This window comes from Balaenoptera acutorostrata, chromosome 5 (assembly GCF_949987535.1).
Source record: "Balaenoptera acutorostrata chromosome 5, mBalAcu1.1, whole genome shotgun sequence".
In the NCBI taxonomy this organism is placed as follows: Eukaryota; Metazoa; Chordata; class Mammalia; order Artiodactyla; family Balaenopteridae; genus Balaenoptera; species Balaenoptera acutorostrata.
In genome coordinates, this window is record NC_080068.1 from 3,705,638 (window position 1) to 3,731,917 (window position 26,280).

The 26,280-nt window shown below is 38.5% G+C and overlaps 1 protein-coding gene across 9 annotated transcripts in view; it reads left to right on the forward strand.

Annotated features, from left to right (window-relative positions):
• RAPGEF2 (Rap guanine nucleotide exchange factor 2) overlaps positions 1-26,280 on the forward strand; it is a 248,001-nt gene that overhangs the window by 203,832 nt on the left and 17,889 nt on the right. For all 9 annotated transcript variants that reach the window (XM_057547436.1, XM_057547439.1, XM_057547437.1 and 6 more), the window contains 12 exons: positions 3,101-3,237; positions 4,003-4,161; positions 10,415-10,567; positions 10,836-11,000; positions 13,341-13,448; positions 13,541-13,744; positions 13,844-13,952; positions 14,433-14,679; positions 21,002-21,159; positions 21,786-22,026; positions 23,887-24,270; positions 26,067-26,278. In XM_057547436.1, the coding sequence (XP_057403419.1) occupies positions 3,101-3,237; positions 4,003-4,161; positions 10,415-10,567; positions 10,836-11,000; positions 13,341-13,448; positions 13,541-13,744; positions 13,844-13,952; positions 14,433-14,679; positions 21,002-21,159; positions 21,786-22,026; positions 23,887-24,270; positions 26,067-26,278 (2,277 nt within the window). The remainder of the gene's footprint in view (positions 1-3,100; positions 3,238-4,002; positions 4,162-10,414; positions 10,568-10,835; positions 11,001-13,340; positions 13,449-13,540; positions 13,745-13,843; positions 13,953-14,432; positions 14,680-21,001; positions 21,160-21,785; positions 22,027-23,886; positions 24,271-26,066; positions 26,279-26,280) is intronic.

The following is a 26,280-nucleotide window of genomic DNA, read 5'->3' on the forward strand; positions in this document are numbered from 1 at the left end:
TTGCTCTTCAACTCATAACTCTATAGGTACTCAATTATTCAATGGTTCCAAATTTAATATTTTTGGTTTTGAGGCCTTGACACATTAAGGTAGAGAACTTCTTTGATCCCTTTCAAAGAATTCCTTTTTTCTTCCACACTTGGTATACCACACACACATACAAATCCACAGGTTTTTTTAAAAAATCTTAATATTAATTATTTCTTATATAAAATTAAACCAAAGCAATAAGATAAGAATTTTCTGAATTGACTAAAGCTTCTGGTGTCTGTAAGTTGATTATTTAGCTTTTCTTTGTGTTACATTGACTAGAAAAAAGTTTTTTTGAATGTCTAATATTTTTCATAAACAGGAATATTTCTTCCCTAACAAAGTAAGATAGATCACATTAATGTATTATTCAGACAGATTCTTCCAAGCCGTGTAGAATAAAGCTGTCCTGTTTCTCCCTTCCACGCTGCTTCTCTCCATACGTCCTGGGAACTATCTCAATACTCATTCCACGCTCTGAATTCTTGGCTAACATAATCCCTGTAACTCTGTATGCTTCCTGGGGCATCATCAGGGTTTATGTTGAGCTCCTGTAGTCAAATGCTTCCATTTTATATTTATTATTTTTTTAAAGATTGGTGATATAAATTCTTTATTTTTTTAATTGCTGTAGTCCTCCAGTGTAATACATGATAGAATAGAAGCTATCACAAAACCAGTGATACCATTATTGAGTCTTTGAGAGTTTTAAAAATACTTGGATGTTGTCTGGTTAAGTGTTTGTTTATTTTTAATTTTTCAGCTGAGCCTGGAGAATTATATACATTTACTATTATTATATCTTCCCTGTCTCCTTTATTATTTATCCTTATATGTGATATACAGATATTTTCTATTCTGTTGTATCTTTTAATGTTAATCACTACTCATATATCACAAATTGATTTCATGACCCACTAATGGAGTAGTAAACTGCCAGAAAGCAAGACAAATGTCCATGCAAGCACTTCAAATCATTGCTGCAAGTATTAGTGAATACGTTTTATACTTCATATTCATATGCTTCATATTCTCCTATCATGTGTGGTGGTAATTAGACTTTTATTACTGTCTAAACATGTTAAATTTAGAACATTTCTGACAGTTAATTTCTGGTCTCATATTTTTCTTAAGAGCATGCATCTCTGCTTGTCCAAGGAAATTTAGCTCTTACTAGGAGAGGAAAAAAATGAAATGTGTGTTCTAATACCTATAGCTAGTATTTTAATACCTTACAGTGAGGGGTGGGGTGTGATAGCTGAAGAAAACAGAGGCAGGTAACAGCAGAACTAATGAGGACGTGCTAGCCAGAGGACCATGATTTGTTCATTTGCCTTTATGTTTCATGTCAAAAAGCCAGTGCATTTGTAGAACAATGAGTCCCACCTCCCGCAGATAGTAGGTGTGGGTCATCTCTTGCAGTGCTATTCAGAATCGCCTTATAGCTGCCCTCAGGTATAAACATATTTTACGACAGGACACAAACACATCTACTCATCCCAGAAATGAAAGTTTCACTCAACAGACTTATTCTTTCTGTAACTGATGTACTTTGATACTCTCGCTCCTTCTTTTTTAAAAAATGCTGGTTGCAACAGTAAATTGATGTCCTGACACATCAGTCTGGGTCAAGTTGAAGAACGCTGTCTTGTTGGACAGAATCCCTGGGTACCACGTATCACTGTTATTCTTTCTGATTACCAGAGCTACCCCCGTAATGAAAAGTCTTGTACAGGAGGGATGACGTAGGGTCTAAGCAGAGCAGACGTTACCAAGCTGGACCAGAAAACACCACCTAGTCTGACCTTGTGGAAAAGTAATGTTTTCACAGAATATATCTTTATATTATACATTGTTTTTGCAATTAACAAACTATATCCAACAGCATAAAACTTGTCACTAAATCCTAATAGACAGAAGGAATGAGCATAGGGACAGTATCATTATGTGTGGACAAGAAAAATGTAGAATTTTTACTTAGCCAAAAGTTTGAACGATACCACGAATATAATAATAATGACAATAACAGCAGTTCTCATGTATTGCGTACCTACTCTCTGCTAAGGACTTTATCATCTTCATTCCTTTTGATCCTCAGAACTGTCCAGTGAAGGTGGGTATCATCTTATTCTTTTCCAAATGAGAGAAACACGCCTTAAGGAAATGAATCAACTTCCCCAGAGTAATTCAGCTAGTAACTGTTCACGGGCTGACACGCGCCCTGTGGTCTTTATCACCACCTGTGACGTCCAGCCTGAGCACGGAGACACAGAGTCCTGAATCGTGTCACTGCCACTTCCTAATTATATGCCTCTGAGCCGCGCGGTTTCCTCCTTGTGAAACGAAAAAGAAACCACGCATCTCATACAGCCATGGTGAGGAGTGAGGAAAGAACTTAGTAAGGAGTTCTTACCAAGAAGAAGCTGTTTGTCCACAGCATTGCCAATAGGAAGAGTGAGCAAACTTTTTTGTCAATCTGTGGGATCAGAAATAATAAATCCATTTTCATTCACCTTTATCATATAATGTTGTAAACTTTGGTCAATGGATTACTTTTTATGGATTTGTCTGACCCACAGAAAATATTCCCTGGTTTCTAAATCCTGGAGTATCTTTAGAGTGAAGGTGGTTGTTTCTGCTATGTGTTTTGGGCATCCGCTCGCCCCAGAGGCACCGGAATGGACCTACTGACTTTCTGGAGAATTCTCAGAACTCTGTTTCATTCCAGCTTATCATTTCATCCCTTAATAAGCCTTAGTAAGATCACAGCTCATTTTCAATAGAAATTCCCCACTTGAAGTTTATTAATTTCTTCGTTCCCACTGGAATTTGAATTGCACTGTGTCCTGTTGCTCCTGAATCAACAAGGAATTGTCACCATTTCCACAGTGACAGAATTCTTCGTATACCTGCAAGAAATTCAACATGTGCTGAAGATAATTTGAAGTCTTTGTACTGTTCAACAGGCAGAATTGTAGGGCATTTAAAAAGAAAGAGCCGTAGAGCATTCTTTCTGAATCCTTGTTTTGGGAAATAGTTGTCATTTTTTCACACACCCTCTGCTTTTCAGAACAACTCCTTGAATTCATGCACCAGCTGCCGGCTTTTGCCAACATGACGATGTCGGTGAGGCGGGAGCTCTGTGCTGTGATGGTGTTTGCGGTGGTGGAAAGAGCCGGGACCATCGTGTTAAACAACGGTGAAGAGGTTAGGAAATATTTCTGCCACTTACAACGTCTCTATGTGAGCCTTGCTCGATGCAGCAAACGAACAAAAACCCCATTCTCCTTCTTTCCTCCTTACAAACCATGGGCAACAATAAGTTTGAATCATTCGGGAATTATGATGCACTCGTTGTGTCAGAGTCTTCCAAGTTCATTATTTTATTTTCTATTATTTGCAGTATTCCAGATGATACTGGTAGAAACATTTTTGACATTTTAACTTTTCAGATTTTGCAACTTAAACGTTCATAATATTATGCCTCTTGTCAGAACAAAATGCTATTCTTATCAAGGCTGTGGTGATCATTTTATCTTGTTTACATGTGTTTTGGGGAACAGAAGACATTTTCTCCCCAGTGTCGTTTAAGAGAGGAATAGCCAGAGTCATTAGGAGAGTGGAGAGCCGTGCAGGCCCCTGGAAACCCGCGGGTCCATGGCTGTGCTTTAGTTCTCGTTCTGTGAACTTGGTGAACGGTCAGCCGTCCCTGGAAACCCGCGGGTCCATGGCTGTGCTTTAGTTCTCGTTCTGTGAACTTGGTGAACGGTCAGCCGTCCCTGGAAACCCGCGGGTCCATGGCTGTGCTTTAGTTCTCGTTCTGTGAACTTGGTGAACGGCCAGCCGTACTTGGGTTATCTGTTCCCTCTTTAAAAAGTAGAAGATCTAAATCATTTTTAGGGACCGTTCCAGCACTTACAGCTTCACGATCATGATGTTATTTTCTGCTTTGTCTTCATTTTTTGGAACTAGCTGGACTCCTGGTCAGTGATTCTGAATGGTTCTGTGGAAGTGACTTACCCAGATGGAAAAGCGGAAATACTATGTATGGGAAATAGTTTCGGTGTCTCTCCTACTATGGACAAGGAATACATGAAAGGAGTGATGAGGACAAAAGTGGATGACTGCCAGGTATAAACTGTCATTATTCCATGCTTAATACAAAGAGCACTTACGTATGCGGCTGAGGTAAGATTTTTCAGCCCGTATAAACAGGTCATCTTTTAGATTTATAAAGAAGATTTTAAAGTAGAACTATGACTTTTAGTGTTGTCACACTGCAGGAAATTAAAAACAAATCTCCCGTCAAGTTACTTGGACTCCACAGAGCTAGGCATTCTGTAAATGTGTTCTATTAAAAAACAAGTGTTCTATAAATATGGTATTTTTAAATTTCCATCAATAATAATTGATAATCCAGTCAACAAAAAATATGGAAGTAAAATGCCCATCATGAAAAGAAATTATATGTAGGTTAGTAAAGATGCTGTGATACAGTTACACAGTATTTTTATTTAAATACATGGCAAGATATGGAATTGATTTTAGAAGTCATGAAAATTAATCATGGTATGAATCAGTAGAAACACTTGATAGTAAAGAAATGATTGCTAATAAAAAGAACAATGTCAGTATTGATATTATGTTAATATCCATTATTTAAAAGCATTTAATAAAAGTCTAGAGAGAATGTTGAGACCAAATGTGAAATTTAATTAGATCGATCTAACCGGTAACCTCTATATTAGTGTAAAAAAAAATTTAAGATGCTTTTATCATTATTAAGTATTTATAATTTATGTCTTAAAAAATTGTCCTTGAAAGATAAAATATTTTCATATAAATCAAAAGAGTTGACTTAGACTAATTAATGTTAAGTGCTCCTTGTATTTATTAGTCTACAGTCTAAAATACATCTGAATGTAGTTTATGCTAAAAGAACATCATTGAATTTTTATAACGTCTGATAAATATAAAATAGTGCTCATTTAAATTTTCATTTCAAGCGTTTTACTTACTAAAAAGAAAAATGACCATGGCTATAAATAAAATCATCTTACTTAGAGAATAATTTTGCTAAATAATTCCTCCAGTGAACACTGTAGAGAGGAAAAAAAAAAAAGGCTATAAATTCAGTTTTTGAATATGTAATGCCAGAAGAGCTTTCTTAATATAGTCAGCTCTCAATTATTTGGCAAAATAGAGGAAAACAGAATGGTACATAAATCTCAAAGTCTATATTTGGCCTCAAAATGTGTATTTAAAAGGGGTCATATGTGATATTTCAGCTTTAGAATTATATTCCCCCAAAAATAAAGCCAAACTGAGTCAAAACGAACTTGAAAATTGTTAAAGGTTTCTCTGTCCTATTATTGCTTCTCGGTCTCTCCCTGGGCCCTTCTGCAAGTCAGGATCACTAGAGCATCTGGGTCCGTCTCTGTCCTTAAAGGGCGAGTAAAAGCTATTTTATTTCCGAGAATTCAGCTACTACATTAGCACCTCATAATTGGCCAACCCCTTTTGTTAGAAATTTTGTAATCTTGGGACTGAAGTGATATAGGAGGCATAGAAATGTTTCAGAATAATTGATAAAAATATTATGACTTAATATTCCAAGAGTGCTGAAGTAATGTCAGATGTAGCAGGTAACATTAAATATTTATCCCGGAGTCCTGGGAAAGGAAGAGGAGGTAGATGTAAGGAAGAGAGTTCATCTCTCTACTGGATGAGGAATCAGCGGGAAATCCAGAGTGATAGTCATCAAGGTAGACGCCAAGAGAAAACTCTAATTGAAAACGAAAACTCTGATTGAGGCAGTATTAGGCTCCTATAGTTCCTGATACGAGACTCCCGGATGTACAAAGAGGGTCAAGGGCGCAGTGTCTGCCAGACAAAGTCTTTCTCACTCTGCAGGCCTCTCCACACGCTGTAAAAGGAACGTGAAATCGGGTTCAGGAATCACCCTTGTGACTCCCACCCATCTCAGGCCCTGCGGAAGTTCCCTCGCTCCATATTAGAACAGGCATGGAGAATGAATTTAGATATTTTAATGCAAACGCTTATTTGCATTAAATTATAGCATTTTAGCGTATTTCTGTTAAAATGTCATTTATTTGTCAACGTGCCCGTGCCACGTCCTCCTCTTGTTGGGAGAACTAAACAGTGAGAATCACATTTTTGTCCATAAAGTGGTCTCCACGAGGGTGTCATTGTACCGAGCACATTGTAGGCAATCAAAGGCTACTGAATGAAGTGAACGCAAGCGGTGTTCCCTTTACCAAGAGGAAGCAACCTTGGCTAGGTTCGGCCCTCATTTCCTTACAGTTCAGTGGGTTCCCAAAATACATCTTGGGTTAGTGTGGTGTAGAGTGGAGCCCAAGTTCAGCCTGAGGACGCAGCATGAGTGGATTCAGTTTGACATTTATTTCTGTCTGCTTGGGTCCCGTGATGTGCTCAATGCTCAGCGCCGTGCTTTGCCCTGCTCCCTTCTGTGTGCCTCTCTTCCCATTCTCTTTTTCTTTTTCTTTTTCTCTCTCTTTTTTTTTGTTTTTTTGGGCACACCACTCGGCACGTGGGATCTTAGTTCCCCAACCAGGGATTGAACCTGCGCCCCCTGCAGTGGAAGCACGGAGTCTTAATCACTGGACCGCCAGGGAAGTCCCCTCCTCTTCCCATTCTTGTCCCCTGTTGGGTTTGAAGGACAAAGGCAGGGCCAGGCATAGATGTCCTTTGGTACCAGGTGATTGGTCATGGTTTTCCATTCCCCATCCATGCCTTTTCCTTTTCTTTTTCCCTCTTCCTGCCCCTCTTTTCCTTTCCCGCTCTTCTACTTCTGTCTCCCCTTCCTCTCTCCACCACCTACATCTAGGGCCTGCCAGTGACACCCAGGCATGGCCTCGTCCTGCCCTGCACCCTTCAGCGGGGAGGGAACACTTGGGTGCCTGTGTGAACAATTAGGTATGAACTCCCTTGCAGATGCAAAGTACCAGTTTAAACAGATTTAACCTCTTAAGGTAAATCTGTTAGACTCATGTTTTCTTGAGACCATGAGAGCTAGTGATGCTTTGAATTTTAGCAGTAGTTTTGGAGGAGAAAGCAATTGCATGGATATAGTGAAAGCTGACTGTTTTATATGTTGATAAAAGTTTAACTTTACTTCATTCTTTTATCATTTTTAATATTTTTACTAAATAAAAGTTGTGAGGTCATGTGCCCCAAAGAAAATTATCCTGTGATGTAATAAATGAAATGAAATGAAATCATTGCCCTTTCATAGATGAAATCTTGCTTGAATTTTTATTTCATATCACAGTGCCAAGATCATACAGGACTTTCACCTGTGAACACCTGTCTGAAAGTACAAAACCTCACTAAAACAATTATGTGTATAACTCACAAATTTTCAACTGGCTTCATCATACCAATTAAAAATTATATTTTTCCTATAAATTTCATGTTATACCTAAAAACTTCTTAAAGCAAAAATAAATTTGCTAATAAAAAATAAATGTTCTCTTGTAAAATTTATTTCTCTTGAGATATCAGTTCTGTATGGCCATATTAGAAATTCAGTTTGGGAGTCCTTTTTTTTTTCCCTTTTTCGATGGTATTTCAGTTTGCTGCAGAAGAAATGCCAAAGATGTCTGTCTAGACACTAAGAATTTCAAATCAAACTTATTCTAATTTCTTTAAGTCCTTAGTCAAGAAGATTAATTTTAGTACATTTCTCTTCAGAAAGCATTTTCTTTTTATCTCTCTACTTACTTGTTTTAACTCAGGGATATATTTCTTTTTTAGGAGATAAATGATATAATTATGTTCTCTAAAAATGAGTATAAGAAAGAACACCTAAAATTATTTGGAGACCTGGGGAACAATTTTGCTACCCTGTAAAAAGAAAAAAATTAAAAATATTTTTGAGGCAAGAAACTAAGGACCACAGATTTTAAACATACACACACCTGTGGTCAGTGTTAAGGATATGAGTCTGTAGGGGATTTTTTGGCATTTAAAAAAATTTATTAAACTGTCCATAATTGCTTACAACAAAAGCCTGTGCTTTTTGAATTTTAACTTTTTGATTCTAAACTCTTAATAGAAAAATTAGTGAGATGATATCAATCAGCTTGATGGAAGAAACTTAATATCATAGAATGCTCTTTCTTGAGTGTGAACTGCTGCTGCTACTTCTGTAAAAAAGCTTTACTGATGATGCAGAAAGTATGGAAAATATAGAAAAGTATATTAAACAATGAAAGTCACTTGTAAATTGCATTGCTCAGAAATAATAATTATTAGCCTTTTGTTATGCCAAGATTTTGATATGCATGTATAATTTTTTTTAAATTAGCAAGCATGTACTTATGAGACATCGGTTACATTAGCACCCTGAAGGCACAGCTGTTTCCTCATCTGTACAGTGGGGATAATAGTAGTACCTTCCTCATGGGCTGGTTGGGAGGATAAAGTGAGAAAGTTCCTGTAAAGCTACTGCAATATCCTGATGATAATAATAATGTCATCATTGTCATTAAAATCATTATTGCAATATTTGGTTTTAAATTTTTTTAACAAAATTAATGTATTATCATGAATATTGAGCCAGAAGTCTAAACGTCCTATGAAAATATGATTTTAGATGCCTGTAGCATCTTTTATCTTACGTACATTATAACTTAACCATTCCCTCTTTTCATCTTTTCACCTTAAAGGAGAAAAAGAAATGCCCATCCTTTCTTCATTCCTAACAGATTTTTAAAATAAGAATAAATTATTCAAAATTCAGAGAAGACAGTAATTTTCATTTACGAATCTGCTGTTGCCTCCTCACTGACCTCTGGCTAATTTGTGTAATAAGTGATTTCTAGAATTCATTCTTAACTTTCTTTAAAACTACTAAGAAATGTAATTAAATGGTTTGCCCTGAGCCCTGAAATGTTTTATCTTTGGGGTCGTGGTGGAGGAGTAATTGCTTGATGTGTATATTTTTGTTAACTTTTTCTTTAAAAGAGCAAGGATTAACCATCCCAGTTATGAGGAATAATGATTTGAGCTTAACAAATATGTGGCTTCTTTTGTGGACCTTTTTTGAACAGACTTTCTAAAATGATTTCTTTTATCAATATAATTAGCAAATTTGTTATATCTACTGCTTGGGTATCTTTGAATTTTGATATCTTTTATTAAGACCATCTTTATTTTTAAATTGCTGCTCTCAAAGTCTTTTCAAATTTTTAAAACCCACTAAATGGTAATTATGTTTTAATGTCTATTTTTTAAATAATAAATACAATTTATTGAGCGTGTACTGTGTATCTCGCACAGTTCAGGAGTTTTACCTGGATTATCTCACTCAGCCTCCACAAGGATCCTGTGAGGCTGGTGCTCTTAGGGTCACCTCCCCTTTTCAGATGGTAAAATGAGGCCCACCGAGTGGTTGTCCCAGGATCCCACAGTGAGAGGTAGTAAAGCTGGGGCGTGAATCAGTTCACCTGAGCCTAGAAGCCACAGGGAGGAAGGGTTGGGGCAGGTAAGAGAATTTCTTCTGAAAAGCAATTTTATAGTGATTTTATTAGCACGCTAGGATTTCCTAAGCACCAGAGAGTCCCAGGTTTGTACCTGCCCGCTGATAGTATAGCAAAAAATCACAATCTAAAAAAAGTCGTGGTCACTTAGCTCAGTCCCCTGGATTCAGGTTGCACATTACAATTCTTAAACTAGAAAGACCACCCAGCAGCTACCCTGATGGAGTGGATTAGAATCCATTATTACATCATTCTATTCTGAATTCTGTTCATATTCTTCCTTTCTGTTAGGGCCATAATTCTAACAGATCCTTAAACGACCAGGTATAGACTCTTCAAAGCTTTTTTGCTGCTCTGCCCACAGTTGTGTGTGCTCTTTTTTTTTTTTTTAATTTTTATTGGAGTATAGTTGATTTACAATGTTGTGTTAGTTTCCAGTGTCCAGCAAAGTGATTCAATTATACATGTACATGTAGCCAATCTTTTTTTTTTTTTCTTTTTAATATCTATCCTGAGAGTCCGCTCTCCTCCCCCGGAGTTTTCTAGGTGTCACAGGTTGGGGGGTGGGAGTGGTGAGAAAGAACTATTCTAATTTTATCTTCTGATATTTTTCATTGTTAGGATTTTTAATATAAACTACATATAAATATTCTAAAAATGAAACTTTTCTTGACCAAGGAGGAAATACATTAAAAAGTAGAGAAGTCCGATTAAGGTTCATTACTGCCCTCATTTAGAAAGTATGGGAGAGACATGGGAAAATGTCAGTGTTAAATAATTAAAACACTGAATCATTAGCACTGCTACTCGGTCTCTCGCAAGCACTTTATCATTAGCATGTGACTTACATTTTATTCCAGTTTGTCTGCATAGCCCAGCAAGATTACTGCCGTATCCTCAACCAAGTAGAAAAGAACATGCAAAAAGTTGAAGAGGAAGGAGAGATCGTCATGGTGAAGGAACACCGAGAGCTCGATCGAACGGGAACAAGGAAGGGACACATCGTCATCAAGGTGAGACAAACACGCCTCTGCCCCGTGGCAGGAGGGTTTAGGTAGTACCCGTTAGCACGGTGTAAGATGCCCCCACTCCATTTTTAGGCGTAACTTCTCTTAAATGCTATCAATTGTAAAAAAATCTTTATCTTTCCTGAAGAACAGCAGTCTTCTTCATTATTGCGTATGTTACTGCCCAGTTCATCTCAGGCTGAAGGTTTGAAATCAAGGTACCATATAGATGCCTCTCATGCGGGATGCGGATGATGCCTTTGATTTGTTGCAGGGCACCTCAGAGAGATTAACGATGCATTTGGTGGAAGAGCATTCGGTGGTGGATCCGACGTTCATAGAGGACTTCCTGTTGACCTATAGGACTTTCCTCTGCAGCCCGATGGAAGTGGGCAAAAAGTTGTTGGAGTGGTTTAATGACCCGAGCCTCAGGGATAAGGTTGGAAGTTGCGTTTTAGTTTCCTTTCAACTATGAAACATTCAGATACAGAGTTAAAGAGACTTTAATGTATATTTGTCATGCCGCTTATGTTCAAAATATTTTAATGGAATAAGAGAATGTACTTCTTAAGCCAAAAAAAAAAAAAAAAAAGTTGATACACATACTAGTTCTTGTTATAGATTTCTAAGTTTAGCCCTAGTATTTTTTTTTTGTTTTAAAGCCTTGCCTCTTGGGCTTGCAATTTATTCATTTGTTTGTTTATTTACTGGGCCGCGCCATGTGGCCTGTGGGATCTCAGTTCCCCGACCAGGGATCAGACCCACGCCCCCTGCATTGGAAGTGCGGAGTCTTAACCACTGGACCGCCAGGGAAGTCCCTAGAAATTTTTTTCTTTTTAACGCAAAGGCCAATACATAGGCCAGCAAATGTTTCAGCAGGTATTCTGTGAGAATCATTCCCTATGTGGATGTATTTTTGATGTATTTGTGGGAGGAGGTGAGTTCCATGTCCTTCTCCTCCGCCATCTGGATTCCCTTCCCCCCAGCAAATGTTTAAACTTTAGTTCTGTTGCAAATTCTGTTAAAACACAGCCCCCAGTCACCTGGGTTCCATGGGAATCTGCATCCTCTGGTTCAGTGGATGGCCAGTGCACACCACGTAAGAGTTAACAGTTTTTCAGTTGGTACCCGAGCGGCATCCCCTCAGAACCATCGCGGGCAGGTAGGCCCCAGTCATGTAATTCTGAACAAACCCTCTTCAGCAGCTCTTGAGTCAAGCTCTTTCTCAAGGCCAGAGTGGGTGATAAAGTACCTAGTCTTGTGAGGTTTGAGAGCTACTCATGGCCTGTACTCATTTCTCCTTCCACGTGGCGGCCTGGTTTCCATGAGGCCGAATTGGGAGAGGCAGGGCGTACAAATCCAGAACTGCGGGCTAGCAGCAAAAGGCCTCCAGCTCCAGCGCTGGCCCTGCCACTGACTCGCCCATGGCCCTAGAGCAGTCGTTTGGACAGTAATGCTCTTCATTTCATAATCTGAGGGTCACAGGCATAGAAGACCTCAGCCGAGGTCCTTAGCCTTAGTATTGCCTCTGCATTTACATTCTGTGTCATCTCATCCTCTTGCTACTCATCTCTTTACTTGTAAAACAGTAATCAGCCTCCTTTTGGGGTTGCTGTGAAGATGAATAACTGTGTAGTGCCTGGCTCTCAGCAGTCTCTTAGCGCATCTTAAAGGTATTGCGGTGGTAGTCGGTAGTATTCAGTTTATGATTTATGAATCTCTTTTTTCTAACCTGGAATATGGCTAGTAGACTTTTAAGTGGGCTTGTCAGCTACAAAATTTTAATTTTATGAAAACGTCAGGTGTTAAGGATATAGTTTCAGGGGAGATGATCATCTGGGTTTCCTAAACTTGAAAAATGGTCATTAGTGGAAATAAATGACAAAAAATTAATATAAATATCAAGAGTTGACTCCTGAGTGATTAGTCAGGTTATATACTATAATTTGTCACAGCGTACTGACTATAAACAGTATTTTAACTGCAGTTTGAAGTTTAACTGTGTACCGTCTACTCTGCTTCTTTACTGCTAGAATAGCATGCTTAATTTTCACACTTTAAGAGGTTAGTTAATGCTTGAAAACAATGCTATGGAAAATTTCTTTGATCTTGTTATTCAAGATTTAGAACATTAAGCTCATATAAAATAAAACAGGTACTTTTATATTTAAAGTTGCAGTTATACTCACTTCATATAGTAAAATTTTACTGAGAATTAGATGTTGTTATAAATATTAAGGATGCCCTTAGAACATAACAGATAAAGTTGTCGTCCTCATGGAACTTATAGTCTAATGAAGGTCACATGGTTCTTGCTGGTACAAAGCTAATATTCCATAGCTGTGAGTGTGTGTATTGTTCTGTATAAAGCTCAGTGAAAACATGTGTGCAGGGTAAGAAAATGCTACTCATTTTTCCTGTAGAATTGTAGATGTTAAAAGTTTCTGTCTTCTTTTGTATTATTTTGATTTTATTATAGTTTTTGTTGTGGCCTATTTCAAATACATTTTGAGATGAAGCAAGATAAAAGTTAGTTACCATCCTTCATAGATTCAAAACCCTTCTCAGCCAAACAGAGTAAAGTCCACATTCAAAGTATTAATATATATTTTCAGAAGGGCATCCTCTTATGAATGAAATCTGAGAGTTTTGTTGTTTACTTTTCTTGTTCATTGTTATTAGGTAAATTGTTTGTTGGATAACTTTTTTGAAATGACTTTAATCGTAAATTTTTAGCACTAGAAAGAAGAAAACCTATTAAAAATAATTGATTTTGCAGGTTACACGGGTAGTATTATTGTGGGTGAATAATCACTTCAATGACTTTGAAGGGGATCCTGCGATGACTCGATTTCTAGAAGAATTTGAAAATAATCTGGAAAGAGAGGTAATATTTGTGATTTTTAAAAAATAAACCATCAGCTTTAAGTTCATTTTATTCAGCCCATCTTTGAAACCACTCTTTTTGAACTCTTGTAGAAAATGGGTGGACATCTAAGGCTGTTAAATATTGCTTGTGCTGCTAAAGCAAAAAGAAGATTGATGACACTCACAAAACCATCCCGAGAAGCTCCCTTGCCTTTCATCTTACTTGGAGGCTCAGAGAAAGGATTTGGAATCTTTGTTGACAGTGTAGATTCAGGTAGCAAAGCAACCGAGGCAGGCTTGAAACGAGGGGACCAGGTATGGTATTTCTAAATGCAAACATAAGGGTAAATACTGGTGTCTTTTTCTCCTTCAGTCAATTGGGAAACTGAAATAATTTTATAACTTTATTTTTAGATATTAGAAGTAAATGGTCAAAACTTTGAAAATATTCAGCTGTCAAAAGCCATGGAAATTCTTAGAAATAACACACACTTATCTATCACTGTGAAAACCAATTTATTTGGTAAGTGTTTTACATTTTTGCATACTTTCATTTTTCTCCTTTTTTTTGGTCTTTTTTTTTTTAGCATTTAGGTCTTAATCATGAAAAAGGTCATGTTTATAATTCAAACATCATAAGAAATGAAAATTTATAGTAAAATGCATAGATAGAGAATTAATTATGTAAGTGTATAATTAGATCTGAATCAAAATCTGGGTTTTGATTGAGGACCATTTTTCTCGATGTTTTTATTGATAAATATTTTAAATATCTATACATTTAAAGAGTGTACTATTTTAACTTAATCTGAGTAGAAGTGACAGAAAACATACAAAAACAGATTCTTGGTGTCATTTGTTCATTGGAGTATTGTTTTTCTACAAGATTACCGTTTTGATAGCCGAAGTCTATACTTATTATCTATTTCCAAGTTCTACAATCGCCTTTGAATTGTTCAGATTTCTTATAATGGGCGTTTTACGGTGTTTGTTTCCTTTTTAGTATTTAAAGAACTTCTAACAAGATTGTCAGAAGAGAAGAGAAATGGTGCTCCTCACCTCCCTAAAATTGGAGACATCAAAAAGGCCAGTCGCTACTCCATTCCAGATCTCGCTGTAGACGTAGAACAGGTGATAGGACTTGAAAAAGTAAATAAGAAAAGTAAAGCCAACACTGTTGGGGGAAGGAACAAGCTAAAAAAGATACTGGACAAGACTCGGATTAGTATCTTGCCACAAAAACCATATAAGTAAGTGTCTGTATAAGTTTTCTGTGCATTATGTTATTGTGTTAAAATGACATGCAAAGGTAGTGATGTAACTAGTGTTTGCACATGAGTGTAAAAAATGTTTTCAAGCTTTTATGGCTGAGCTCTCTTAGAAGCAATATTGAACAATTAAGTTTGTTTTAATCCCATTTTTGCCACTTACTTGCCCACTCCGATCTCCATTGAAATATTTTGTTTCTCATTTGGACTTTTAAAAGGCAAGAATGTGTGTTTGCTCCTGTCTCTCCCATGGTGTGGCGTCACTTCTGCTCCTGCTTCTTTGTTTCTGGGTGTCTTCTCCGCCATCAGCATCTGCTGTTTGCCAACCAAGTCATTGCTGCTCCCAGTTGCTTCCGTTCACGCTTGCCATTCTCTTGTTTCCTCTCTCTCCTGTTTTCAGTTATTTAACTGTTGCCAAGACATCACCAATCAAGCACAGAACTCCTTTCCTTCCTCCCAGTGGGCTCTGCAGTCAGAATGTCAGGTGTATTCTTGAATCTCTTCTTAGCTGTTTACTTACGCCAGGAGCTCAAACCAGACAAAGTTGCAGGTGTTGCACTTTTTTAGCTTTGCTTGTCTGCTTGCTTTTGTCTTCATTTTAGCTCCTTCTGGGTCTGTGGGTGTTCTATAAAACCCAGTTACCATCAGCCAAAATTCTTTAAAGTATTAAATTACACGGGTGCCCCAAATTCATTTATTATTGATTCCTCAAATTACAGAGGTGTAAGAGATAACTTGAAAACATAAAGGTTATTTTCTTTCTTTGATAATCTCATGGGTCCTACAGAGGAGCAGTACATATAAGCATTCAGGAGTGTATCGGGCATTTCTTTTTTTTAATTCCACTTCAGATAAAGTTTTCATCCAAAGATTAGAGAGATATAGTCTAGGGTATGCTGTTAATGGGTCGAGTGTCAAACTTGTGTTTTCCCCATTAAACTATAATGATTGGTGGTTTCATATCAGCTAGAAAAGACTGCTACAGCAGAGTCCTGAGGATAAGCAGTGAGTAAAATGGCTATATTTATAGACTCGAGAGTATGTTTATACCAAGTAAGTTTCTAAGAGACAGTGGCTTAGGCCTGCTGGCATTATAGAAAATAGGAATCGATTTTTTAAGTGACCCTTCTTGATGAAAAACTCATTTTTAAGTAGATAAGAAAAGTTACTTCAGTTACTTCAATGTAGAATTATTAGCAGGACAATAACAAAAAAAAATCTTAGAGTCAGTTGACCATGAGTTAAATATGAACCTTTAAAACAATCTAACACAAGTCAGCATGACCCTGACGAGTATTAATAGAAACGTGACATGTAAGAGCTGGGACGTAGTCCATCCCCAGTACAGGGTGCTGGCGAAGGACACAGGATGAGAATACTATGTATAATGTTATTCTGTGTATTTAGAAAGATATTCAAAAGCTAGAAAAGGGAGAAGAAAAAAGGATAATAATTAGACGTGATGATTTTTAAAGCACTGAGGAAACATCTTAAATAATTTGCATTGAAGAACATATATGACTCATTTAAATCTTTTTATGAAATATTTATGAAATGTTAAATATTATTATGAAAATTATTTGAAATAATCCATATATGTAATATAATTGAAATGAAATGAAAAGAATAGTTATATTTAAAAGAAGGCTCAGCAAACTGTAGGATCTATTATATTGGTATGATAGACTTTATTTAATACTAGTTACTACTAAAACTTTTCTCTCCTAGAAATAAGCATATGTTTAGAAAGATTTTTTTTTTGACAAAGCTACCAAAGTAGTCAAGCAGATAAATCTTCTAGTACTTTATATTTTTTAATTTTTAAATTTGTTTTTTATTTTTTGGCTGCGCCGGTCTTCATTGCGGCATGTGGGCTCTTCGTTGCGGGCTTCTCTTTAGTTGTGGCATGCGGGCTCTCTGGTTGTGGCACGCAGGCTCAGTAGTTGTGGTGCGTGCGCTCAGTAGTTGTGGCACGCAGGCTCAGTAGTTGCGGTGCGCAGGCTCTAGAGCACGCGGGCTCAGTAGTTGTGGCACACGGGCTTCTCTCTAGTTGTGGCGTGCAGGTTTAGTTGCCCCGCGGCACGTGGGATCTTAGTTCCCCGACCAGGGATCGAACCCACATCCCCTGCATTGGAAGGTGGATTCTTTTTTTTTTTTTTTTAATTTTTTTATAGCTACTTTATTTATTTATTTATTTATTTTTGGCTGTGTTGGGTCTTCGGTTCGTACGAGGGCTTTCTCCAGTTGCGGCAAGTGGGGGCCACTCTTCATCGCGGTGTGGGGACCGCTCTTCATCGCGGTGCGCGGGCCTTTCACTATTGCGGCCCCTCCCGTTGCGGGGCACAGGCTCCAGACGCGCAGGCTCAGCAGCTGTGGCTCACGGGCCCAGCCGCTCCGTGGCATGTGGGATCTTCCCAGACCAGGGCTCGAACCCGTGTCCCCTGCATTAGCAGGCAGATTCTCAACCACTGCGCCACCAGGGAAGCCCTGGAAGGTGGATTCTTAACCACTGGACCATCAGGGAAGTCCCAGATCAATCTTCCAGATATAGTTTTTTTTTTTTCTCTCTCAAACATTATCAGTATCACAGAAGCTAAGATGTTGTATGGTGGCAGCCTGACAAGGATAGGCCCAGTAGAGTGATGTGAGTATGGGGTGGGTGGGCAGGAGGATGGTAAAGCTCAGGTCTGTTTGTCGGGTAAGTGGAGAAAGACTGCAGAACCCTGAGGAAAGAGAGAACAAAACAACAGACTACATACAAAGTTAACCAAGGTCAAAAAATCTCAGTAGCAATGAGAGAGTTCTAGAGGTCCAGCAACAAGAGAATGTGCTCAGAGGTGGACCTTTCTGAACTAAACCTTTAATACAAAGTAGTTTCAGTCCAAGAGTAACCCTGCATCTGTGGACGGCAGAGATACAGTTGATAGTAGAGCGTTAGATCATCATGCTTGGCATTGAAACGTTGCAGAGAAACAGCTCTGAAGAAGGCTGCTCGTTGGGGGATGCCTGGAGTGTACCAGTATTGATATCATCTGTGCCAGCAAAGGCCCAGTTGGCTCTGTCTTTGGTCTGAGTCCATAGCAGTTGTCTCGTACATATGACATCTAATATTTTTGGCAGTAAAGCCTGGTTTATATAGTTGAAAAATAAAATTCCACTAATAATGTGAAGGTTTTAATGTTGCATAGAACATGAATCCTTTTTGTCTGTATATACATGCCTCTATGCACTTCAATGGAAATTTAATTTTGTTGTGGACTTACCTTTGAATCTTTTTTTAACTTTTATCGCAATAGAGTTGATTTACAATGTTGCGTTAGTTTCAGGTGTACAGCAAAGTGACTCAGTTTTATATATACATACTTTTTAGATTCTTTTCCCATTAGGTTATTATGAGATATTGAGTACAGTTCCCCAGGCTAAGCAGCCTTGTTGGTTATCTATTTTATATATAGTAGTGTGTATATGTTAATCCCAAACTCCTAATGTGTATCCCTCCCCACCTTCCTGTTTGTTAACCGTAAGTTTGTTTTCTATGTCTGTGAGTCTATTTCTGTTTTGTAAATAAGTTCATTTGTACCATTTTTTAATATTCCACATGTAAGCGATATCATAGATATTTGTTGTTCTCTGTCTGACTTACTTCACTTAGTATGGTAATCTCTAGGTCCATCCATGTTGATGCAAATGGCATTATTTCATTCCTTTTTATAGCTGAGTAGTATTCCATTGTATATATATACCACATCTTCTTTATCCATTCATCTGTTGATAGACACTTAGGTTGCTTCCACATCTGGCTGTTGTAAATAGTGCTGCTATGAACATTGAAGTGTGTGTATCTTTTCAAATTAGTGTTTTCTCCAGATATATGCCCAGGAGTGGGATCTCTGGATCATATTTACCTATGAAGTTTGAAGAATTTACACTAAAATCATCTTTGGTCTTGTACTTGCTTATTTGCCTCTGTAATTTCCATCTCCCTCCCAAATAAAGAGGAAGAACGTTGCTAGGTTTTTTTTTTCTTTGCACAGCCATTAGAAATGGTAGTTATTTTGATCAAGCTGTCATGTCTGAAAGCCTGATTGATGCCAAGTGTCTTAATTTTATGGCATCTTGGTTTGTATCCCAACCTTAGTACGATCTTCTTTCTCCGTGTTTCAAGGTATTTATAGAAATTGGTCAGAGCTATAACCATTTGCGTGTGTTCTACTTATTTTGTGCTCGTTTGTGCTTATTGTTTTATTCTGGAAACAGTTGGCCCTTCAAATCTAGAAATAATGTTATGTATTATTAAATCATGTTTCAAGAGATGTCCCCAGGCTTTTATAAATGGAAATGAGTTTGTAGCTATCCATAGTAAGTAGTATTTCTCTGGGAGCTTAAACGTAGAACTAGAAATGTTGAGCAGAGAGTTCAAAGTGAAAATGAGTCATTGGATTTCCGTTGCCTCTTTTTTGATGCCAAGAAATGTCACCACGCTCCACTGCTTTTTTATGCATAATTAGGAAATACTGTCTGTGTCAAGCTTTCTTTTTTTTTTTTTTTTTTTCCACACACACACACTGTATTTTATTTTTACAAGAGATAGATAGACTGACACCAAGCATTGTACATGGATGACCACAACAAAAGCAACAATGATTGCAATTACCAAACATGAAACACACTTATACTATGTCATAACATTGACATTCAGTCCAGTAATCCTCCACTGTAACAGCTCCTTTACTTTGCAGTGAAAATTGATTTGTATATTCTTTTCCTCTGAGTCCTTGTGGGATTTTTTTTTTTTTTAATTCAGACAGAAAGTCACAAAAATTATACTCATCCTCATCAGTTCACTCAGTCCCATGTAATTAATTTCTTTTTTTTCATCTTGATCTTTTGTTAGCACTTTTATGAGTTCATCAGTTTTTCATTAGAGTTCTGAAAATGCTTATTCATTCAGTTCAGCAGTACAGTCAGTTACCAGAAACCTGTACTTGTCAGAGTCTTTTCCATGAATTTCTTGAAGATGAAACTCTTTTATAGGAACATATTTGCAAAATCATCAGAGTACACCCAGAACTGTCTGTAAATGACAAAAGACTTAAAAATGACCATGGTTAAAGATTTGATGAAAGTTCATAATAATGCAGTTGACAAGAAAATTAGTTATTTCTGAGATATACATTTTAAAGTAATAACTAGGATTATTACTTATAACATTATACCAGAACATATAAGATTTTTAGACGTTTCCTGTAATGTCTGAAACATTCATATTAACATATTTCCATACATATTTCCATACAAATACAAATATAAGATTTTTAGAAATTTCATGTAATGTCTGAAACATTTATATTAACATATTTCCATACATATTTCCATACAAATACAAATATAAGATTTTTAGAGTGTCAAGCTTTCTTTACATTTGACTCCATTGTGATCTCATTTATTTCTCTGAAACACTGGAGAATGAAGTTGGGACAGTTTGGATTTTTTTTTTCTCTATTCATTTTTTACTCAATTTCTTCAGTTCTTTAAGATTATAAAACAACTTACCGTTCTGAGGCAAAAGTCATCATTTGAGTGACTAAATGCTTTTTTAAAAATGTGCTTTTTCGGGGCTTCCCTGGTGGCGCAGTGGTTGAGAATCTGCCTGCCAATGCAGGGGACACGGGTTCGAGCCCTGGTCTGGGAAGATCCCACATGCCACGGAGCAACGGGGCCCGTGAGCCACAATTACTGAGCCTGCGCGTCTGGAGCCTGTGCTCCGCAACGAGAGAGGCCGCGATGGTGAGAGGCCCGCGCACCGCGATGAAGAGTGGTCCCCACTTGCCGCAACTAGAGAAAGCCCTCGCACAGAAACGAAGACTCAACACAGTCATAAATAAATAAATAAATAAATAAATAAATAAATAAATAAATAAAAAGGGTTTAAACCCTCTTTATTAAAAAAAAAAATTAAAAAAAAATGTGCTTTTTCTTAAATCTATTTCCATGACTAACTAGGGCTTATCTTTTCTTGAATATATGTCTGTACTGAGAAACTACCAATATTTGTTATGATTTGTCTTAAGCTAAAAAGGCAAAGATTTTAGAGAAACATGCTATGCACTTAAGAACATGAGTTGGATACACTTAAGCAGGAGTTGCTTTTGCAGTTTCCAACCGAATTTATTAATGATAGTTGTACGTTAATGGCGGGTTTTCTGAAATATGGTTTATTTATTGTCTGCGCGCACTATCTGTTGACGAGTCATAACTTTTTAACTTGCCGATCGTCTGTTTTCTACCTTTCCTGTTGGTTCAGCGACATCGGGATTGGTCAGTCTCAGGATGACAGCATAGTCGGATTAAGGCAGACCAAGCATATCCCGACCGCGCTGCCCGTCAGTGGGACCTTGTCATCCAGTAATCCTGACTTGCTGCAGTCCCATCATCGCATTTTAGACTTCAGTGCTACTCCTGGTAAGCATGGCCCACGCTGCTTTTGTTTTCTCGTCTTTTTTTCCCCTGACATAACAGTAATGCTGTGTGTGTCTCTCTTGGCATGGCATGGACTCTATCAGATGCTAAAAGTCAGGATAAAATGTAAATTTCAAACAGCTGGAACCGGTTCATTTTTATTCTTCAGACCAATTTGATGTGCCCATGTGCAAATGAATCTCTCTGAACTTGCATTCTCTTTCCTAAAATGAAGTTAACATGTACTGTGCAGGTGTCACCAGGTCATGTTAAATAAAGAGTAAGAGGCATATTTTCAGTCAGCTTCCTTGGGCTCTTCAATGTAATAAAGATGGACTTTAGTTTTAAATTTTTCATTTTCTGCTGCCAACCTGACAACCATCATGCTGCTGTTGTGACCTGATCTGTTTGCCTTTATCTGTGGGTAATGTGGTTATCTTTAGGGCAGATGTGTTCATGCAGCATGCCTGTATATTGACTGAGTGAATCTTTGCAGGAGGGTTGAAGTAAGGGAGAGATGACAGTTTAGCATTATCTTCTCTAAGGAGACGTTTTCAGGTTGCATTCCATAATTGTGTTGCCAAGTACTGAAATCCTTTCTGCTGACGGATGGCTCTTCTTTCCCCCAGACTTGCCAGATCAAGTGCTAAGGGTTTTCAAGGCTGACCAGCAAAGCCGATACATCATGATCAGTAAGGACACCACGGCGAAGGAGGTGGTCATTCAGGCCATCCGGGAGTTTGCTGTGACCGCCACCCCGGACCAGTACGCACTCTGTGAGGTCTCTGTCACGCCAGAGGGAGTGATCAAACAAAGGAGACTTCCGGATCAGCTTTCCAAACTTGCCGACAGAATACAGCTGAGTGGAAGGTAGACGTCGTCTATCCTGTTGGATTTCTTTACCCCACCCTTAAACCCACATCAGAGTCTGGTGAACGCTTTCTGAGGGTTTGTAAAATAAGTTGCAGATTAAAAGCAAGATTTTCCCCATTCACCAAGCATTGCCGTATCAAAGGAAATGCACACAGTAGAGACCCCTCGCAAGGATCTCTTAGGAGCTCGTGCAAAACAGGGGCGCTGTGACCTGACCATTGTTCCTGCCGGCCAGCGCTCACGCTCCCGTAAGGACACGCAGAAGGGCATCTCCCTTCTCCTGGGAGATGCACCTTCACAAACGCATCTTCCGCTAGTATCCTGTGTCACCCGCTCCTGCCTACCGGACTTTTCCAGGAGCTTCGTTTGTTTACGCGGAGATGTCTGTGACAGGGTGGCTGGCTAAAACTGCCTGTTATTGTTCATGACACTATGAAAAACCCTTCTTAACTCTGGAACCAAACTTCATTTGCCTCAGAGTGTGGTCTTCTGCTGCTTGGTCTTCAGAGCGCTTATATCACACAGTACTCGTAGGAGAATATTGTATGGGATCTTGTCAGCCTCTTGCGTGGTGTTTCCATTGATAAAATGTAATTGATAGCCTCAAATCACAAATAAGGGAAAGTTGAAAAAGTAGTTCAGTTTTGGCTCTCGTATAATGACTAGATTCTGCGCTTACTGAAAATTGTTTTCATAAATCATGTTTTTTTCTTTTTTTCTCGCCGTATGGAGTGTTTTATTGTGTTCTTGACTTCTTCGTGTTATGCATCTAAACCCGGTTTAATTCATTCAGAGCTTCTGCTTTCTTGCTGTCAACTATAACTTCCTTTGTCTTCTTCACTTTCACTTTATTTCCAGCCCTGACACTAGCGGGCAGGGTTGTTTTAGGAGGCCCATTGTCTCGTTAGCATTTGAATGTACATTGACCTATCTGTAATCATGGTGGAGTTCTCCAAATCTCACTGAGGTGCAGAGTCATGATTCACAGTCAGTATTCAAGAAAATTACAAGTGGATTCACATCGCGGGCTTCATGAGTAATCAAAACTGTGAACGTGAAATCTGTGAGTGCCAAGGCCCCGAGGTCTGTGTCTTTGGCGATATATCCAGAAGGCCAGTTCAGCAGGACCACCCTGCTCATTCTGTTTCTTCCTTTATGGAATCTGGCTTAAGGAGAGCATCTTTGTATAAAATCAGGAAAGAAAAAAAAAATCACAGGGCAAACATCTGGATTCTGTTTTTGCCAAGTCACTTAACGGAGAGAAAGGAGCGCTCACCCTGAGTTTTCTCTCTACAGCGGGCGTCCATCTTTGCGAGCCTCCGTTTCCTCATCTGACAAATAGGAATAATACCTGCCCCACTTACTTGGAGGGTTTTCATGAAAATCAGATATTTGAAAGTTAAAATCTATATTAGGATCGTTCTCCTCATAGGATCAAACAGAGGGAAATAGCTTATAGGTTTCTTTGGTATTTGAATAAATAGGTAAACTTGGATTGATCAATCTTTCCTGCTTCCTTCCGTAGAGCTTTCTTCATTATTTAGACTGATAATTTTCAACATTTAGCTATTTTCTGTCCTTTTTAGCAAAAAAAAAAAAAGGTAATCTAGAAGGCAGGGAAGGACAAGACAAAATGGATCGCACCTGGTCCAGATGCAATTCCATGTGATGCGTTAGTCTCTGTCGGTGGCGTCTGGGCCGGGTTCTGTGATCTGGTGACCGAGGAGCGGCTGCCTTCTCTGTCTGTCCTTCCGTCATTGAGTGCAGAGCTCTCACCACCGCTGAGCAGACAGCACTGTTCGTTCAGGGAGGATCGCGGGACTGCTGCCTAGGCTCTGAGTTCTGTGTCTCCCACAGGTATTACTTGAAAAACAACATGGAGACAGAGACGCTTTGTTCGGACGAGGACGCTCAGGAGTTGCTGAGGGAGAGCCAGATCTCCCTGCTGCAGCTCAGCACCGTAGAGGCGGCCACTCAGCTCTCCATGCGGAACTTCGAGCTCTTCCGCAACGTCGAGCCCACTGAGTATATAGATGATTTATTCAAGCTCAGGTCGAAAACCAGCTGCGCCAACCTGAAGAAATTCGAGGAAGTCATTAACCAGGAGACGTTCTGGGTAGCCTCTGAGATTCTGCGGGAGACGAACCAGCTGAAGAGGATGAAGATCATCAAGCATTTCATCAAGATAGCTCTGCACTGCAGGGAGTGCAAGAATTTTAACTCCATGTTCGCGATCATCAGGTAAGAGCATATTTGTTGTAAGGTTCGATTCAGTTTGCAGGTTTAAAAAATGTATCGATCCCTGAAAGCCATGTGCTCTGTGTGAGTGTCGTAGTTTTGAATTGCATCATATGGAACAATTCTTTTTCTCTGAATCCTAATCTTAATCCTTAATTTAAAATCTCTTGTAATGGATGGACCTAGAGATGATCACACTAAGTGAAGTAAGCCAGCCAAAGACGAATATCATACGATATCGCTTATACGTGGAATCTTAAAATATATATATATATATAAATGAACCTATTTACAAAACAGAAACAGACTCACAGACGTGCAGAACAAATGGATAGTTAGCAAAGGGGGAAGAGGTGGGGGAGGGATAAATCAGGGAGTTTGGGATTAACATGTACACACTATTATGTATAAAATAGATAACCAACAAGGACATGCTGTATAGCACAGGGAACTCTCCTCAGTATTTTGTAATAGCCTATAAGGGAAGAGAATCTGAAAACGAATAGATATTCTTTTTATATATAGATAGAATAGACATACATAGATATGTGTGTGTGTGTGTGTGTGTGTGTGTGTATGTATATATGATGAATCACTCTGCTGTGTACACCTGAAACTAACACAACATTGTAAATCAGCTATACTTCAAAAAAAAATTCTCTTTTATGCTGATTTAAAGCCCAGAAAATCTATATTCACCACTTTTTTAGCTCTGTGACTTTGGGCAAATTATTTGAACTTCTCTGAAAGTCGGTTTATTTCTTTATAAAATAACAGTGACCCAAAGAGTTATCAAGTAGACTAAATGACATAAGGTATGTGGAGTTTCAGCCAGCACAGAGCAGGGGGATGCCTAGTAAATGTTACTTTTCTTCCCTTTTAAGTGCTTAGACTGAGGCTGGAAGAAAGTGCAGACTGAAACAATGAGCAATATTGATGTTGCTGGCGATGATTCAGTTAGTCATTTTTTCTGTCTAGGAGTTTGATCATTCTCTTATTGGTTTTTTTTTTTTTTTACTTTTTATTGGCGTATAGTTGCTTTACAATGTTGTGATAGTTTCTGCTGTACAGCAAAGTGAATCATTGATACGTACACATATATTCCCTCTTTTTTGGATTTCCTTCCCATTTGTGTCACCACAGAGCACTGAGTAGAGTTCCCTGTGCTCTACTGTATGTTCCCATCAGTTGTCTATTGTATACGTAATATCAATAGCGTATGCATGTCAATCCCAATCTCCTGGTTCCTCCCCTCCCCCTCCCCCCTGCTTTCCCCCTTGGTATCCATACATTTGTTCTCTACGTCTGTGTCTCTATTTCTGCTTTGTAGATAAGACGGTCTATACCAATTTTTTCAGATTCCACATATATGCGTTAATATATGATATCTGTTACTCTTCCTGTTCTTATGGCTTTTGTTTCATGTTGCTGCTCCAGGATATTTGTCCAGTCTGTTTTATCAGACGGCTGCTTGCCACCAAGCACTTTATGTATGGAGATGAAGCAACGAAACACAGCCCTGCCCTCAGGACACCTGACATTCCAGTTGTTCTGGTCACAGAACAGACCAGGAGGGTGTAAAGGGAAGAAGAGTAAAACCCCTCGGCCCTGTCCCTGGGTCCAGCTTCAATTCTCGTTACCCAGAATATTAACGCTCTTATGAATCCTGTACTTTGCTGTGTATTCACAGCATTCACACAGAGCTGTTACATGTTAAGAAATAAACAACATGCTCTTTTACTTACTTCGTAAGGATGAGTCATTTAACTTTATACCGCTTTTCTTTTTTCCCCCCTCAGCGGCCTAAACCTGGCACCAGTGGCAAGACTGCGAACCACCTGGGAAAAACTGCCCAATAAATACGAAAAGCTGTTTCAAGATCTCCAAGACCTGTTTGATCCTTCCAGAAACATGGCAAAATACCGCAATGTCCTCAACAGCCAAAACCTACAGCCTCCCATCATCCCCCTGTTCCCGGTGATCAAGAAGGACCTCACGTTCCTTCACGAGGGT